The sequence below is a fragment of the Mobula hypostoma genome, chromosome 30 (genome assembly GCF_963921235.1).
Source record: "Mobula hypostoma chromosome 30, sMobHyp1.1, whole genome shotgun sequence".
NCBI lineage: Eukaryota > Metazoa > Chordata > Chondrichthyes > Myliobatiformes > Myliobatidae > Mobula > Mobula hypostoma.
Window position 1 is genome coordinate 944,631 of NC_086126.1, and position 18,299 is coordinate 962,929.

Here is an 18,299-nt window from a genome sequence, read left to right on the forward strand (position 1 = left end):
TATGTGTCTTTTTTTGTCCAGGTGGGTTAAGGCCAGGTGGAGGGTGAAGGCAATGGTGTCGTCTGTTGAATGGTTGGGACGGTACGCGAACTGCAGGGGGTCCACTGAGGGGGCAGCAGGGTCTTGACGAGCCTCGTGAGGAGCCTCTCGAAACACTTCATGATGATGGATGTGAGTGCTATGGGACGGTAGTCGTTGAGGCAGGACACTGAAGACTTCTTCGGCATGGGGACGATGGTGGCGGCCTTGAAGCACGTTGGAACAACGGCACTGACATTGACATTGATAGATTTTCAATTGGTCAGGGAAAGAAAAGGAGTACGGGGAGAATTCAGGAGACTGGGGCTGAGAGGGCAATTGGATCTGCCATGATGAAATGGTGGAGGCAGATTCGATGGGACAAATGGCCTGACTTGGTCCAACCAAGCAGAGTTCACTGCCAAGAAGGCCCACCAGTGCCTTTACTTCCTGAGAAAACTAAAGAAATTTGCCCTGTCCCCTAAAACCCTCACTAATTTTTATAGATGCACCATAGAAAGCATTCTTCTAGGGTGCATCACAACCTGGTATGGAAGTTCTCCTGTCCAAGACCGGAAGAAGCTGCAGAAGATCGTGAACACAGCCCAGCACATCACAGAAACCAATCTTCCGTCCTTGGACTCACTTTACACCGCACGCTGTCGGAGCAGTGCTGCCAGGATAATCAAGGACACGACCCACCCAGCCAGCACACTTTTTATCCCTCTTCCCTCCGGGAGAAGGCTCAGGAGCTTGAAGACTCGTACGGCCAGATTTGGGAACAGCTTCTTTCCAACTGTGATAAGACTGCTGAACGGATCCTGACCCGGATCTGGGCCGTACCCTCCAAATATCCGGACCTGCCCCTCGGTTTTTTTGCACTACCTTACTTTCCCTTTTCTATTTTCTATTTATGATTTATAATTTAAATTTTTATTATATTTACCATCGATTTGAACTCCAGGGAGTGTGAAGCGCAGAATCAAATATCGCTGTTATGATTGTACGTTCTAGTATTAATCGTTTGGCAACAGTAAAGTATAAAGTATAAATAGTTCATTCGGCTCCAAATCGTAATTTGATGCTGATTTATACTAAATCTCCTCGTGAGTTTCACCCATATCCCTCCATTCTGTTCATATCCGCGAGTCTGTCTGCATGTTTCTTAAACTCCACCAGGCCTCCTGCTTCCAGATGGCCCCTGGATTTCCTGTGACCCTGTCTCCCCCACACTCTCCCTGAGTTCTATCCCCTCAGCCGCACACTGGGGGGGGGGGGTGAAATTCACAGCGTCCGATTCACCCACAGGCCCCGCGCGTCATTGTGACTGTAAGAAAACCGAAGCATCTGGGGGGTGGGGGGGGAACCCGCTCGGTCGCAGGGAGTGCATGCAAACTCCACGCCGACAGCGCCGGTTGTCAGGATGGTGCCTGGGTCGCTGGGGTAGGGAGGAGCCATACCTGACTCACTTGCCCAGGCTTCAGACTCTGAGGGGCCGGTGGTCCGCGACAGCGAGGAGGAGGGCGGTGAATCTCCACAGTCCCCCGCGGACACCGATCATTCACACCACAGATCAACGCGGCTGGGGGAGGTCACTGTCGCAAAGCCGTCGGTGGGATCTTGCTGTTCACAACTGGCTGCTTTGATTCCCGGGTTACCTCACTGCCTGGGCACCCAGGGGTGTGACTCAGAGAGTCACAGGAGGCCATGGAAAAGTCAGTCTATCTTTCTTCATCTGTTCCGCGTCACTCCCTCTTCCTCCTCGTTCCCTCACCCACTCCCTCTCTCCCTGCCTCCCCACTCCACTGCTGCTCCAGACTCACGGACCCTCGCAGGCTCAGAGGCGAGCTCCTGGTCACCCAGTTTGGAAAATCTAACGATGACGTGTCAGCCACGCCACCTGCGACGGGAGTTCACTTCAGTCACCCCGACGCCAATCTGCATCTGCACTCAAACATACACTGGTCAACAGCCCCGAGGCCCTCTTTGTCGTGTCCGGCAACGTTAACCAGGACGACTTCAAGAGTGCGTCGCACGACGCGACCCACAAGTCCCCTATCCCATTGTGATCAGACTTTTGAACACTGGGGGAGCCACAGTTAGCTCGGGGTATCGGAGCTCGAAGCTCAAATCCACTCTGTAAGGAGTTAGTGTGCTCTTCCCACACGTGTGTGTGTGTGTGTGTGTGTGTGTGTGTGTGTGTGTGTGTGTGTAGGTTTACTCTGGGAGCTCCAGTTTCCTCCTGAAGTGCGCTGTGCATTGCGGAAGTCTCCACCTTGATCTGCCGTCTCAAAATCCAACACCTCAAACTTTTCTCAGCACAATAGTGTATTGGTTAGCACAATGCGTTACAGTACAGACGACCCGGGGTCAATTCCCGCCGCCGTCTGTACGGTCTCCCCGTGACGGCGCGGGCTTCCTCCCACCGTCTAAAGGCGGAGCAGTTTGTAGGTTAATTGGTAAGTGTAAATTGTCCCGCGGTAGATAAAATCCGGGGTTGCCGGGCGAAGCAGCTCGTTGGACTGGAAGGTCGTGTTCTGCGCTGTATCATTAAATTCACGGATTGATTTATTTACCCAGATAGAGTGCAGAACAAGACCTGCCAGCCCAACGAGCGGCAACGCTCGGCAACCCTCGATTTAACCCCAGCCTAACCACGCGTGCCAACCGGTACATCTTCGGTCCGTGGGAGAAAACCGTAACACCCGGAGGAAACCCACGCAGTCACGGGGAGAACGTACAAACTCCTTACAGAGGGCGGCGGGTAAGTGAATGGATAACTTCAAAAGTGCGTTATGTAATACTACCAGCATGTCTCCTGTCTCACTGTTATCAGACTCTGAATAATCAGATGGAGTCTTGACTCAACAATCGTTATGATCTTGCACCTTGTCGTTTACCCGCACTGCACTTTCTCTGTAACTGTGACACTCTATTCTGCATTCTGTTATTGTTTTCCCTTGTTCTACCTCAATGCACCGGGTGATGATCTGATCTGTGTGAACAGTGTGCAAGCAAAGCTTTTCACAGTAAGGACAGTAAGGAACAAAACCAATATCAATGCACGAGCACAATCTAATTGTCCTTGCGTATTGGGCCAAATCTCAATTTAACCACCTCAGTATGAGCAAACATCGAGTCCCCATGCTCCCTGGCCCCTTTCCCCCGCACTCCACCCATCCTTCACCGTCAGAGACCCGACCAGACGTAGCACCCCTCTCCAGCTCCTTCCTACCTTTCAGATCAAGGTTGCGGGCTCCATTGGAATGCTGGGTGACGGTCCGCGAGTCGATCTTCAGGGTGTGGACGTTGTTGGAGTCTCGGGAGACCATCACGTTGTGCCACAGGTTATCGTTCACGGGCTTGTCAGAGTTGCCCTTCATCAGGGACGGCCCGTTGCCCAGGTCGAACACGTAATGTAGGTACCTGTTCACAAAACAACCACGTTAGGCCGTGAGCTACCTCCACACTAACCACCTCTCTTTGCTTCATCCCCACCATAGATGAGGGAAGAATATACTCTCCCTTGGAACGATTCAACTCAATGTGTAAGGTGCTGAGTGTAAGAAGGGAGAAAGCTGTTTATTCCCCCTCCATAGAATCTGCCTGACCTGCTGAGTTCCTCCAGCATTTTGTGTGTGTTTCTCTGGATTTCCAGCATCTGCAGAAACTCATATGTTTACTTGGGAAATACCTTTCCCTGCCCACCCCTTCCTAATCTGGCTTCTTCCCCATTTTCTGTCCTGCTGAAGGGCCCTGTCCCAAAATGTCGTCTGTTTATTCCCCCCTCCATAGATGCTGCCTGGCCTGCTGAGTTCCTCCAGCATTTTGTGCGTGTTACTTTGGATTTCCAGCATCTGCTATGGCGTGCTGAGCTTGGATGTAACAGTATAGAAGTGGTTAGCTCAACGCTGTGCAGTACAGGCAGCTTGCGTTCAACTCCCGCTGCCAGTAAGGGCTCTGTGCTTTTCCCCTGGGTCTGCGTGGGTTTCCTCCCACAGTCCAACCAGTCAGTAGGTTAATTGGTCTTTATAAATTGCCCCATGATTAGGCTAGGATTAATTTGGGCCTGTTCTGTACTGAATCACAATAAATAAGACATGTATGAAACATTGGTCAGGCTGCTCTTAGAGCTCGGTGGGCGGAGCTGGTCCCCACACCGCAGGCGGCCAGGAGATTTCCAGCCATAAGGGGAGATCAGTCGGGCTGCGTTTGTTCTCACTGAGATGAGGGGTGACCCTACAGAGATTGATAACATTATGAAGGGGCAGAGAGAGCGTAGATGGTGAGACACTTTTCCCTAGGGGTGGGGCATAAAAATCCAGAGGGCACAGGTTTCAGATGAGAGATCTAATAGGAACCTGAGGGACAAACTTCTTCACCCAGAGGGTGGTCCGTATATGGAATGAGCTGCCAGAGGTAGTGGTTGAGGCCAGTACATTAACAACAGTTAACGGACACTGGGATACGTACACGGATAGGAAAGGTTTAGGGGGATATGGACAGGTACACGGATTGGAAAGGTTTAGAGGGATATGGACAGGTACACGGATAGGAAAGGTTTATAGGGATATGGACAGGTACACGGATAGGAAAGGTTTAGAGGGATACGGACAGGTACACTGATAGGAAGGGTTTAGAGGGATACGGACAGGTACACGGATAGGAAAGGTTTAGAGGGATACGGACAGGTACACAGATAGGGAAGGTTTAGAGGGATACGGACAGGTACACGGATAGGAAAGGTTTAGAGGGATATGGACAGGCAGATGGATAGGAAAGGTTTAGAGGGATATGGACAGGTACACGGATAGGAAAGGTTTAGAGGGATACAGACAGGTACACGGATAGGAAAGGTTTCAAGGGATATGGACAGGTACAGGGATAGGAAAGGTTTAGAGGGATATGGACAGGTACACCGATAGGAAAGGTTTAGAGGGATATGGACAGGTACAGGGATAGGAAAGGTTTAGAGGGATATGGACAGGTACACCGATAGGAAAGGTTTAGAGGGATATGGACAGGTACACGGATAGGAAAGGTTTCGAGGGATATGGACAGGTACACGGATAGGAAAGGTTTAGAGGGATATGGACAGGTACACGGATAGGAAAGGTTTCGAGGGATATGGACAGGTACACGGATAGGAAAGGTTTAGAGGGATATGGACAGGTACACCGATAGGAAAGGTTTCGAGGGATATGGACAGGTACACGGATAGGAAAGGTTTAGAGGGATATGGACAGGTACACGGATAGGAAAGGTTTAGAGGGATATGGACAGGTACAGGGATAGGAAAGGTTTAGAGGGATATGGACAGGTACACCGATAGGAAAGGTTTAGAGGGATATGGACAGGTACACGGATAGGAAAGGTTTCGAGGGATATGGACAGGTACACGGATAGGAAAGGTTTCGAGGGATATGGACAGGTACACGGATAGGAAAGGTTTCGAGGGATATGGACAGGTACACGGATAGGAAAGGTTTAGAGGGATATGGACAGGTACACGGATAGGAAAGGTTTAGAGGGATATGGACAGGTACACGGATAGGAAAGGTTTAGAGGGATATGGACAGGTACACGGATAGGAAAGGTTTAGAGGGATACGGACAGGTACACAGATAGGGAAGGTTTAGAGGGATATGGACAGGTACACCGATAGGAAAGGTTTAGAGGGATATGGACAGGTACACGGATAGGAAAGGTTTAGAGGGATACAGACAGGTACACGGATAGGAAAGGTTTAGAGGGATATGGACAGGTACACGGATAGGGAAGGTTTAGAGGGATACGGACAAGTACACGGATAGGAAAGGTTTAGAGGGATACGGACAGGTACACAGATAGGGAAGGTTTAGAGGGATATGGACAGGTACACGGATAGGAAAGGTTTAGAGGGATACGGACAGGCAGATGGATAGGAAAGGTTTAGAGGGATATGGACAGGTACACGGATAGGAAAGGTTTAGAGGGATACAGACAGGTACACGGATAGGAAAGGTTTAGAGGGATACGGACAAGTACACGGATAGGAAACGTTTAGAGGGATATGGACAGGTAGATGGATAGGAAAGGTTTAGAGGGATATGGACAGGTACACCGATAGGAAAGGTTTAGAGGGATATGGACAGGTACACGGATAGGAAAGGTTTGGAGGGACATGGACAGGTACACGGATAGGAAAGGTTTAGAGGGACATGGACAGGTACACGGATAGGAAAGGTTTCGAGGGATATGGACAGGTACACGGATAGGAAAGGTTTAGAGGGATATGGACAGGTACACAGATAGGAAAGGTTTAGAGGGATATGGACAGGTACACGGATAGGAAAGGTTTAGAGGGACATGGACAGGTACACGGATAGGAAAGGTTTAGAGGGACATGGACAGGTACACGGATAGGAAAGGTTTCGAGGGATATGGACAGGTACACGGATAGGAAAGGTTTAGAGGGATATGGACAGGTACACGGATAGGAAAGGTTTAGAGGGACATGGACAGGTACACGGATAGGAAAGGTTTAGAGGGATACGGACAGGTACACGGATGGGAAAGGTTTAGAGGGATATAGACAGGTACACGGATAGGAAAGGTTTAGAGGGATACGGACAGGTACACGGATAGGAAAGGTTTAGAGGGATATGGACAGGGACACGGATAGGAAAGGTTTAGAGGGATACGGACAAGTACACAGATAGGAAACGTTTAGAGGGATATGGACAGGTAGATGGATAGGAAAGGTTTAGAGGGATATGGACAGGTACACCGATAGGAAAGGTTTAGAGGGATATGGACAGGTACACGGATAGGAAAGGTTTGGAGGGATATGGACAGGTACACTGATAGGAAGGGTTTAGAGGGATATGGACAGGTACACGGATAGGAAAGGTTTAGAGGGACATGGACAGGTACACGGATAGGAAAGGTTTAGAGGGATACGGACAGGTACACGGATAGGAAAGGTTTAGAGGGATATGGACAGGGACACGGATAGGAAAGGTTTAGAGGGATATGGATAGGTACATGGATAGGAAAGATATGGTTGAGCATGGAGTGAGTAGGTCCATGTTAGTGTGGCTCCCAATTTTTATTGATAATCTACCTGTTTATCTTTGCCGTACGCTCAAGATAATTAAAATATTTAACGTCGTGAACAACCCGGGATGTTGCTGGACACCGAAATGGTAAATAAAATACACCTCCGAAGTAAAACTTGGGAAAAAGACAGCGAAGCCTCGAGCAGGAAGGCTGATGTTGGGGTTATGGCGACGTGGCACGGTGCTGGGCCTGCGCTACCCGATGACCTGGAGAGGCTTCGTTTAGTACTTGTTACCGACAGGGTGCAAGCGGGGCATTCTGCCCTAAAAAGAGAACTTGAAGATGCGTTGTCACCAGTGAATGCTACCATGGAACAACTTATGTCTTATTATGAGCCGCACGATGAACGCATTGGTGAGGTTGAAGACGGCCTGAATGATTACCGTGACCGACTGGTGAGCGCCGAGACCGCCATTGCAGCGCGAAAGTGCATTTCTGAGGGGGAAACTAGACGACCTCGAAAATCGGTCGCAGAGATCCAATTTGAGAGTGGTCGGCATTCCTGAAAATTTGGAAGGTTCGGACCCTGTTAAATTTATGACTGAGTTTTTTGACGAAGCGCTGGGGACAAATTTCGTTCCAAGGCCTCTCGTGCTCACCGAGTCAGGCCTAAACCACCCGGCGTCCCTTCAGAGCCAAGCAAATGAGACCAAGAACGTTCCTGGTTCTCTTTCACTTCTTTCAAGATCAGCAGACAAAAGCGGGAGCTGTATTTCTGCAGGCATTGGGTGTTTTTTAAATGAGGGTTTTAGTGCGGAGCTGGGGAGGAAACGAGCAGCGTTGAAGGAGGTGAAGGACCTCAGGGGTCAGGTTCGGCCTCTTGTATCCTGCCCGGCTCCAGGTCACCCATGAAGGTAAAAAGCATTATTTCCATACACGGCAGCCAGAGTTTTACCACTCGCGCTGGGGAGAAGAAGAACGAGAAGAGCAATGACTTTTTTTTTAGGTTATTCATGCAGCATTGAAGGGGCCCCCCGCTGAGGCAAACTGTTAATTTTCACAACCCACTTCTTTGTTCATTTTTTTCCAGTTTAATTTGTGGAACACGATTGGGTCGAACTGTTATGTTGCGGAATCTGATTAACAAGAACTTTCAACCAGCAGAATGTAAATATTTGGCGTTGAGTGTGTGGCGTTGAGTTTCCTAGTATCTTGTTTTTAATGTTTTGCTTGGCCTGTGTAATCTTTAGCCTAAAGGTAGAATGAGTGAGTACAAATTTTAAGGAGGGGAGCCACCCTAGATTAAATTGAAAGTTTTGGTTGTATGGGGAACGCTTTGGAAGTTTCTTGTTTGGTAATGACTGCAATCATCCTCAATTGGGGAGGTAGATCTAGGTTTTGGGGGTTAATTGGGGGTTTTTTGTTTGTGTAAAGGGGTGGGGGGAGTGTTTTGGGGGATCACCATGGCAGTTTATTCTTTTGTGTGTTACAGATTGATCAGACTTTCTTTTCATTGTGCGTTATTGTGTGCAGCTTGTGCCCTAGCACTGTTTGGATTGTAGGCCCCGTGTGTCTTTTGATATGGTTAGCGTGAGCGCTGCTGATGGAGGCCACCCTGTGAGGTTTATTTCTTGGAATGTAAAGGGGCTCAATGGTCCGGTTAAAAGAGTTAAAGTTTTCTCTCACCTGAAGCAATTAAAAGCAGATATACTATTTCTACAAGAGACACATTTAAGAGTGGAGGACCATAATACACTTCGTAAAGCATGGATTAGTCAGGTTTTTCATTCCAGATTTAATAGTAGGTCCAGGGGGGTGGCAATATTAATCACCAAAAGAATGCAGTTCACACCATCTGATGTAATCAGTGACCCTAATGGTCGCTTTATTATAGTCTCTGGATCTCTTTTTCAGATACTTGTCATTTTGGTAAATGTTTATGCCCCTAATTGGGACAACGTCCACTTTGCAAATAAGGTTTAGTCATTAATATCTAACCTGAATACACACCAGCCAATCTTTTCCGGAGATTTGAACTGTGCTATTGACCCACTGCTTGATAGGTCTTGCCCTAGGGGAACATTTTCTGGTATGGCAAAGGCCTTCTCGATGTTTATGCAACAAAATGGTTATATGGATCCTTGGAGATTTTTGAATCCATCAGTTAGGCAATTCTCTTTCTTCTCTCATGTTCACCACTCCTATTACAGGCTAGACTATTTCTTTATAGATAACTCCTTGATACCAATGATTAGACAAATTGAATACACTGCTATAGTTATATCTGATCACTCGCCCGTGAAACTGGACCTATGTTTTCCTTTAAATGTTAGAGAACGGCCTCTGTGGAGACTTAACCCCCTTTTGCTTTCCAATGAGAAATTTTGTAGTTATATATCGGCTAACATTGACACATTCTTCGAGACTAACAAAACTGAGTCGGTATCGTACTCTTTACTTTGGGAAACTTTAAGGGCTTACTTGAGGGGTCAAATAATATCTTATACTTCACATGCCAATACAGAGCGTAGGAAGGAAATGCAAGTGTTATTGCAATCTATTTTGGATCTGGATAGGCAATATTCTGAGGCACCCACTGCGGAATTATATAAAAGCTGGACTGATTTGCAAGCGAAGTTTCATCTTCTATCTACAAACCTATCAGAACAATTAATTCTTACGACACATGGCCTCTATTATGAATATGGTGACAAGGCGAGCCGGCTTATGGCTCATCAGCTGAAACGTCAAGCTGCATCACGACTTATTCCCCAGATAAGAGACACGCACCAAAACTTGACAAGCAATCCAAAAGAGATTAATCACATCTTTGTAGCTTTTTATTCCTCTCTGTATACCTCAGAGTTCCCCTCAGACATAACAAATATGGAACGTTTTTGAGATAATTTGGAAATACCAACTCTTGAACCAGAGGAGGTGGAGAATTTAGATCGGGCTCTTGGGCAGGAAGAGATTAATAATGCCGTTATGGCTATGCAGAATGGTAAGTCCCCAGGCCCTGATGGTTATCTGATAGAATTTTATAAGAAATTTAAGGATAAGCTCATACTGGTCCTTCTAGAAGTGTTTCAGGAATCTTTGGAGAACGGTTCCTTATCCCCTACTCTTTCACAGGCATCTATTTCGCTTCTTCTTAAAAAGGACAAGGACCAGACTCAATGTGGATCATATTGCCCCATCTCACTTTTGAATGTGGATGTGAAAATTTTGGCTAAAGTGCTTGGTGCCATTTAGAACGTCCCCTTCCCAAGATAATTCCAGATGATCAAACAGGTTTTATTAAAAATCGCCGTTCTTTTTTTAATATCCGTCGACTGGCAGATGTGGTTTATTCACTGAGTGATTCTCCAAGTCCAGAGGTTGTTATCTCCTTGGACGTGGAGAAGGCATTTGATAGAGTGGAATGGGTATTCTTGTTTAGTGTTTTGGAGAAATTTGGATTTGGCAGAATATTTGTAGCTTGGGTTAAGCTATTATATCACTCACCTTTAGCATGTATACAGACAAATTATTTTCGATCTGGCTATTTCCCATTAACACGTGGCACTCGCCAAGGCTGCCCACTGTCCCCTCTTTTGCAATTGCAATTGAGCCTCTTTCTATTGCACTTAAGTCAACTACATTATTTCAAGGTGTTAGAAGAGGGGACATGGAACACCGTGTTTCCCTATATGCTGATGACCTCTTACTTTATCTTAGCGACCCTGTAGGTAGCAGTCCTGCTATTGTGTCATTATTAGGTCAATTTGGAGCCTTCTCTGGCTATAAACTGAACTTTCAAAAAAGCAAATGCTTTCCCATTAATAACTTGGCCCTACAGATCCGACAGGAATCTTTGCCTTTTCCTTTATCTCAAGATGGTTTTGTATACCTAGGAATACATATTACTTGCTCTTTTACATCTCTGTTTGAAGCTAACTACAGGCCTCAGGTTAGCCAGATGAAGGCTGATTTCGAGAGATGGCGCAGTTTACCCCTTACTATAGCTGGGAGAATCCAATCAGTGAAAATGACTATACTTCCTAGATTTCTTTATTTATTCCAGTGCTTGCCAGTTTTCTTATCCAAGTCATTTCTCAAGTCAGTTGACCAAGCTATAGCTTCCTTTATTTGGGAAAATAAGGTCCCAAGGGTTAATGAGCGCACTCTCCAAAGAGGTCGTGACGTAGGTGGAATGGGTCTTCCCAGCTTTATTCATTATTACTGGGCATCGAACTTTCAAAGAGTATTATTTTGGCTCCACCGGCCAGATATAATCTGGTGCCTGCTTGAGTCACGGTCTTGCCACTCCTCGTCTCTCCCAGCTTTGGTGTATTCTTCCTTACCATTGAAATCCTCTCAATTCACATCTAACCCAGTCGTGCTCTCCACCCTCAAAATTTTTAATCAATTTCGCTGCCACTGTAAGTTCATATCAGCTTCAGTTTTGGGTCCCATTCATAGAAATCATCTATCTCCCCACCCTACACTCGATTCAGTTTTTAGACAATGGGGTTTGAATGGTCTTATGCGCATTAAGGATTTGTACACTGATAAGATATTTGATAGTTTTGATAACCTGCGCGGTAAGTATGGCCTTCCGCATAATCATTTTTTGAAATATCTGCAGCCTCGTCACTTTGTCAAGGAAAAATTTCCCTCTTTTCCTGATCTACCACCTGCTATAGCGTGGGGAAAACTCACTCTTAACTTTAATGATAAAGGGCTGATCTCTATACTATACTCTCAGCTGATGTCTTTGGGAGTTCGAGATCTAAACAAAACTAAGAGTAGGTGGGAGGATGACCTCGGTATGGATCTGGCTGAGGAATATTGGGCAAAAACATTGAATAGGGTTCATTCCTCGTCACCATGTGCTAGACTGGGGCTCATACAATTTAAAGTTTTACACAGGGTACATTTAAGTAAAGCCAGACTTGCGGACATATACCCTGGGACAGACGCTGGCTGTGACAGGTGTTCCTTCTCTCCGGCTGGTTTAATACATGCATTTCGGTCATGCCCTCAGCTTGATGGTTCTTGGGCACTGGTTTTTAAAATTATCAGTGAGGTTTTGGGAGTGACACTGAGACCTTGCCCGCTTATAGCTGTATTTGGTGTGGCAGATGATGTTTTGGGTTTAAATGCAAGCCAGTCAGATAGCATTGCATTTACATCAGTTTTGGCCCGTAGGAGAACTTTGCTGGTCTGGAAATCTGCCACTCCCCCATCTGCTGCTGCTTGGTTAGAGGATGTAATGCTTTTTCTGAAACTAGAAAAGATTAAATTTACTCTGAAGGGCGTCTATGAAAAAGTTTTATTCAAAATAGGGACCTTTCTTGTCATATTTTGGAAGGCTTAAGGAATTCCTACCAGTTGAGGGCATTTGATTGTACTTGGGGATTCACCCGCTTTTAACATACATATGGTTTACCTCAGAGGGTGGTTGATGCATTGTATTCTGGATCATCGGACGTGTTGTGGATGTGTGTGGGCCTTTGTCTTGAAGGAATGTGGGGGTATGGATGTGAAATGTCCATACTTGTATTGTAAATATATTAGCTGCCATGGTATGTTCGGGGAGGGCAGGTGAGGGGAGTTTTGTTTAGGGGTAAGATACAAAAGCACAATGGAGGAAAATGTAATGCATTACGTATTGTGTCATTCCTTCAACAAAAATAAAATTTAAAACAAAGGAAAGGTTTAGAGGGATATGGACAGGTACACGGATAGGCAAGGTTTAGAGCGATATGGACAGGTCCACGGATAGGAAATGTTCAGAGGATACAGGTCACACAAGAGCAAATAGGACTGACATAGATAGGAATTGTGGTCAGCATGGAGCAGATGGGCTGAACAGCCTGTTTCCACGCTGTGGACTCTATGGGTGCAATTTGTTTCAGAACAGAAATTACCGGAGGGGATTAGCATAAAACAGTACAGGCCTTTCAGCCCATCATGGCATGCTGACCTTTAAACCCACCCCAAGATCAATCTAACCATTTCCTCCTACATAAACCTCTATTTTTTTGTCGTCCATGAGCCTATCTATGAGTTTCTTAAATGTCCCTAATGTATCTGCCTCTACCACCTCCCCGGCTTGATATTCCACACACCCAACACTCTGTGTGTAAAAAACCCACCTCTGACATCACCCCCCCACCCCAAACTTTCCTCCAATCACCTTAAAATTATCCCCCTCGTATGAGCCATTTTTCCAGAGTAAGTCTCTGGCTGTTCACTTGATCTATGCCTCCTATCATCCAAGGTACTAATCACTGGATTACTCCCAGTACCAAGTGCTAGTCAATAGGGTAATTGTACGGATGGATGAGTGGCTGAGGGTCTGGGTTTCAGGTTCCTGGGCCAGTGGAACGTTTCCTAGGGTGGGGGAAACCTGTACAAGAGGGACAGGTTGCACCAAAGCTGGAGGGAAACCAATATCAAAAACAAAGGAGCTGGTTGTGGACGACAGGAGGAACGGAGACAGGCTAACCCCTGTTAACATCAATGGATCTGGGATTGAGAGGGTGAACAGCTTTTAGTTCCTCAGCATAAACATCACCGAGGCTCTCATGTGGTCTGTACATACCGGCTGTGTGGTGAAAAAGGCACAACAGTGCCTCTTTCACCTCAAGACGGTTGAGGAAATTTGGTATGGGCCCCAAATCCTAAAGACTTTCCACAGGGACACAATTGAGAGCATCCTGACTGGCTGTGTCACTGCCTGGTATGGGAACTGTACTTCCCTCAATCGCAGGACTCTGCAGAGAGTGGTGCGGACAGCCCAGCGCATCTGTAGATGTGAACTTCCCATGATTCAGGACATTTACAATGACAGGTGTGTAAAAAGGGCCCGTAGGATCATTGGGGACCCAAGTCACCCCAACCACAAACTGTTCCAGCTGCTACCATCCAGGAAACGGTACCACAGCATAAAAGCCAGGACCAACAGGCTCCGGGACAGCTTCTTCCACCAGGCCATCAGACTGATTAATTCGTGCTGACATGACTCTATTTCTATGTTATATTGACAATCCTGTTGTACATACTGTTTATTATAAATTACTATAATTGCACATTTAGACAAAGACGTAATGTAAAGATATTTACTCCTCATGTATATGGAGGATGTAAGTAATATAGTCAATTCAATTCAAATCCTGGCCAGGAGGTTCACTGCTGCTGTTTGGGAGAATTTAAACGAGTTTGGCAGAGGGCTAGGAAATGAAGCACCCGGTCAGAAAGTGGGGGGAGGGAGAGGAAGGTAAATGTCCGAGCCAAAAGGAACAGACAGGAACACACTGATAAACACCACGGGAACAATGGGTTTAAGTGTGTGTATTTTGCTGGCTGGAACTTTTTTAGATTATGAGAGGCACAGAAAGGGCAGACAGCTGGTTTCATATTCCCAGAGTGGAAATATCTACTAACAGGGGGCAGGCATTTAAGGTGAGAGGAGTAATGTTGAAAGGAGATGTGCAGGGCAAGTGTTTTTCACACAGAGGGTGGTGGGTGTATGGAATGAGCTGCCAGGGCTGGTGGTGGAGACAGGTACGACAGAGGTGGTTAAGAGGCTGTTAGACACATTAAACTTCATTCTGCATTCTGTTACTGTTTCACCTGGTGCTACCTCAATGCACTGTGTCATGATCTGATCTGTATGAACAGTATGCAAGACAAGCTTCTCACCGTATCTCCTTCCATGGGACAATACTAAACCAATTCTAGTTCCTACTTACACGGCAAGGAGGGATACGGATTATGTACAGGCAGAAGGGATTTAGATTGATTAACATTGTGTTCAGCACGGACATGATGGGCCGAACCACCTGTCCCTGCCACAGTGACCTGTGTTCCATTTTCTGCGCAACTAACCATGGGCACGTGGCCAAGTGGTTAAGGCATTCGACTAGCGATCTGAAGGTCGTGAGTTCGAGCCCCAGCCGAGGCCAGCATGTTGTGTCCTTGAGCAAGGCACTTAATCACACATTGCTCTGCGACGACACTGATGCCAAGCTGTATGGGTCCTAATGCCCTTCCCTTGGACAACATCGGTGTCGTAGAGAGGGGAGACTTGCAGCATGGGCAACTGCTGATCTTCCATACAACCTTGCCCAGGCCTGCGCCCTGGAGAGTGAAGACTTTCCAGGCGCAGATCCATGGTCTCGCAAGACTAACGGATGCCTTAAACCATCTACAATAACACCCACCCCAGCTGCCTGATGTGGCAGATACGGTGGGGGCAGGTACGATAGGGGCGGGTATGGTAGGGATGAGTACGGTGGGGGCAGGTGTGGCAGGGAAGGGACGACAAAGGGCATGGATGACATAGATAGGTCCACCAGGGGCGGGTCGGACAGGGGCAGGTATAGCAAAGGGCAGGGATGACATAGATAGGTCTGACGGGCAGGTACGACGGGGGCAGGTCCGACAGGGGTGGGTACGACAGGGGTGGGTACGACAAAGGGCAGGGATGACATAGGTGGGTACCAGAGGAGAAGGCACGACAGGCGCCGATCCAATAGGGGCAGGTACGATTTAGAAGGTACAGTAGAGGCAGGTATGATTTAGAAGGCATGATAGAGGCAGGTACAGAAGTGACAGGTATGATAGAGTCAGGTGTTTAAGAGGCTGTTAAACAGACACTTAAATCTGGGGGAAATGCAGGGAAATGGATGCTGTGTAGACGGAAGGGATTAGTTCAGCTGGGTATTTGAATTGGTTTGCACGGGGGGAAGAGGTGAAAGCTTGAACAGACCCACCCTTTGACCAGCTCGACCACGATGAAGTCATTTCCGTCTCCGCCATTGTAGAGGATGAGGCCGTCGATCGCCGTGGTCTTGAACTGGAAGAAGAGGTGCATTGAGGTGTACGCCTGCAGCGTGGCCAGCGCCAGGTAACTGGACTTGGCTTTAAAGGTCACGGGGTCAGCGATGATGTCGCGCATCCCGAAGAAGGCGTTGAGCTCGCAGTAGCTGATGTCGCCGTTCTTGCACAGGTCGATGTAGTGCATGCCGTTGAAGCTGAGGCTCTGCAAGTGGCCGATGAAGTTGGAGGGGACGATGGATATGAAGCGCTTCTCCGTCATGATGCCCGTCTCGATGTTGTGGAACTCCAGCCTGGTGTGGTCGCCGGCCATCTGCCCTGAAAGGAACAACACAACACCTTTCGGGCAAAGCTGCGGCCGAGTCCCGGGTCACAGAACTTGCGGGGAAAGAAAGCAGCACAACCGACGTTTAACACCATAGATCAGCACGTTGTTTGGTTATGTCTCCCCTCTCACCCCTTTTTCCTTTTGTGAGGGAGAGGGAGAGAGTCTGGGGCGTCTCGAATTGTCGGGAGAATGATTTGTTTTTGTTGTACTACAGATCATGGTCTTTATCAGGGAACGTGCTGTTGCTTGCTTGGTGGGTGGAGGGTGCTGATGCTGTTTTATGAAAGTGGATGGCGGTGAGGACGATCGCTGCTGCTTTGCTCCTGCTTGTGTGTGGGAGGGGGGATGGGGGGCTTTGGGGTTCTCATGTTTAAACCGTCACTCATTCTTTGGGGCATACTTCTGTTTTTGTGGGTGTCTATGAAGAACAAGAATTTCAGGGTGTACAGTGTATACGTTTCCCTGATGTTAAATGGAACTATTGAATAACCATCCCAAACCACATCAAACAATTAGAAACCAACCCATCTCAAACCAGCATAAACCACCGCAGATCATCATAACTCACCCTCTACTACCCAACTCATCTCAAATTACCTCAAACTGTTAACCAACAAACCCATCCCAAACAATCTCAAACCATCATAAACCCCAACTCATCTCAAACTACCTCACACCACTAACCACCCAACACATCTCAACCCACCTCAAACCCTTTCCCAAACAACCCATCTCAAATCATCTCAAACCACCCTATACCACCCCAACTCATCTCAAACTACCTCAAACCAACCAATCCACCTCAAACCAACCAATTCATCTCAAATCATCTCAAACCCTTCACCAACCAACCCATCTCAAACCACCTCAAATTCTTCACCAGCCAATCCATCCCAAATCATCTCAAACCACCCAAATCATCTCAAATTACCACAAACCCGACTAACTATCCAACCTCAAATCATCTCAAACCACCCTATATCACCCCAACTCATCTCAAACTACCTCAAACCAACTAACCCACCTCAAACCAACCCATCCCAAATCATCTCAAACCACCTCAAACCCTTCACCAACCAACTCATCCCAAATCATCTCAAACCACCTCAAATTCTTCATCAGCCCATCTCACATCATCTCAAACCATCTCAAATTCTTCACCAACCAACCCATCCCAAATCATCTCAAACCACCTCAAATTCTTCACCAGTCCATCTCACATCATTTCAAACCATCTCAAATTCTTCACCAACCAACCCATCCCAAATCATCTCAAACCACCTCAAACCCTTCACCAACCAACCCATCCCAAATCATCTCAAACCACCTGAAACCCTTCACCAACAAACCCATCTCAAAGCACCTCAAATTCTTCACCAACTAACCTATCCCAAATCATCTAAAACCACCCAATACCACCAAAATCATCTCAAATTACCACAAACCCGACTAACTATCCAACCTCAAATCATCTCAAACCACCCTATACCACCCCAACTCATCTCAAACTACCTCAAACCAACCAACCAACCCACCTCAAATCAACCCATCCCAAATCATCTCAAACCACCTGAAACCCTTCACCAACAAACCCATCTCAAACCATCTCAAATTCTTCACCAACTAACCTATCCCAAATCATCTAAAACCAATTCAAATTCTTCACCAGCACATCCCACATCATTTCAAACCATCTCAAATTCTTCACCACCCAACCCATCCCAAACATCTCAAACCACGTCAAATTCCTCACCAACAAACCTATCTCAAATCATCTCAAACCACCGTATACCACCCCAACGTATCTCAAATTATCTCAAAGCCCAAACTAACAACCCATCTCAAGCCACCATAAACCACCCCAAATCGTCTCAAATTACCTCAAACCCTTAACCAACCAATCCACCCCAAATCATCTCAAATAATCTCAAACCAACCCATCCCAGACCATTCTAAATCACCTCAAACCACCTCAAGCCCTTAACCAACCAACCCAACCCAAATCATCTCAAACCCTTCACCAACCAAACCAGCCAATATCATCTCAAACTCTTAAACCAACTAGCCCATCCATAATCATCTC

General features: G+C 46.9%; 1 protein-coding gene across 21 annotated transcripts in view; it reads right to left on the reverse strand.

Annotated features, from left to right (window-relative positions):
* LOC134339799 (neurexin-2-like) overlaps positions 1-18,299 on the reverse strand; it is a 1,323,723-nt gene that overhangs the window by 782,427 nt on the left and 522,997 nt on the right. For all 21 annotated transcript variants that reach the window (XM_063036594.1, XM_063036593.1, XM_063036589.1 and 18 more), the window contains 2 exons: positions 15,825-16,206; positions 3,254-3,444 (listed from right to left, as the gene is read on the reverse strand). In XM_063036594.1, the coding sequence (XP_062892664.1) occupies positions 3,254-3,444; positions 15,825-16,206 (573 nt within the window). The remainder of the gene's footprint in view (positions 1-3,253; positions 3,445-15,824; positions 16,207-18,299) is intronic.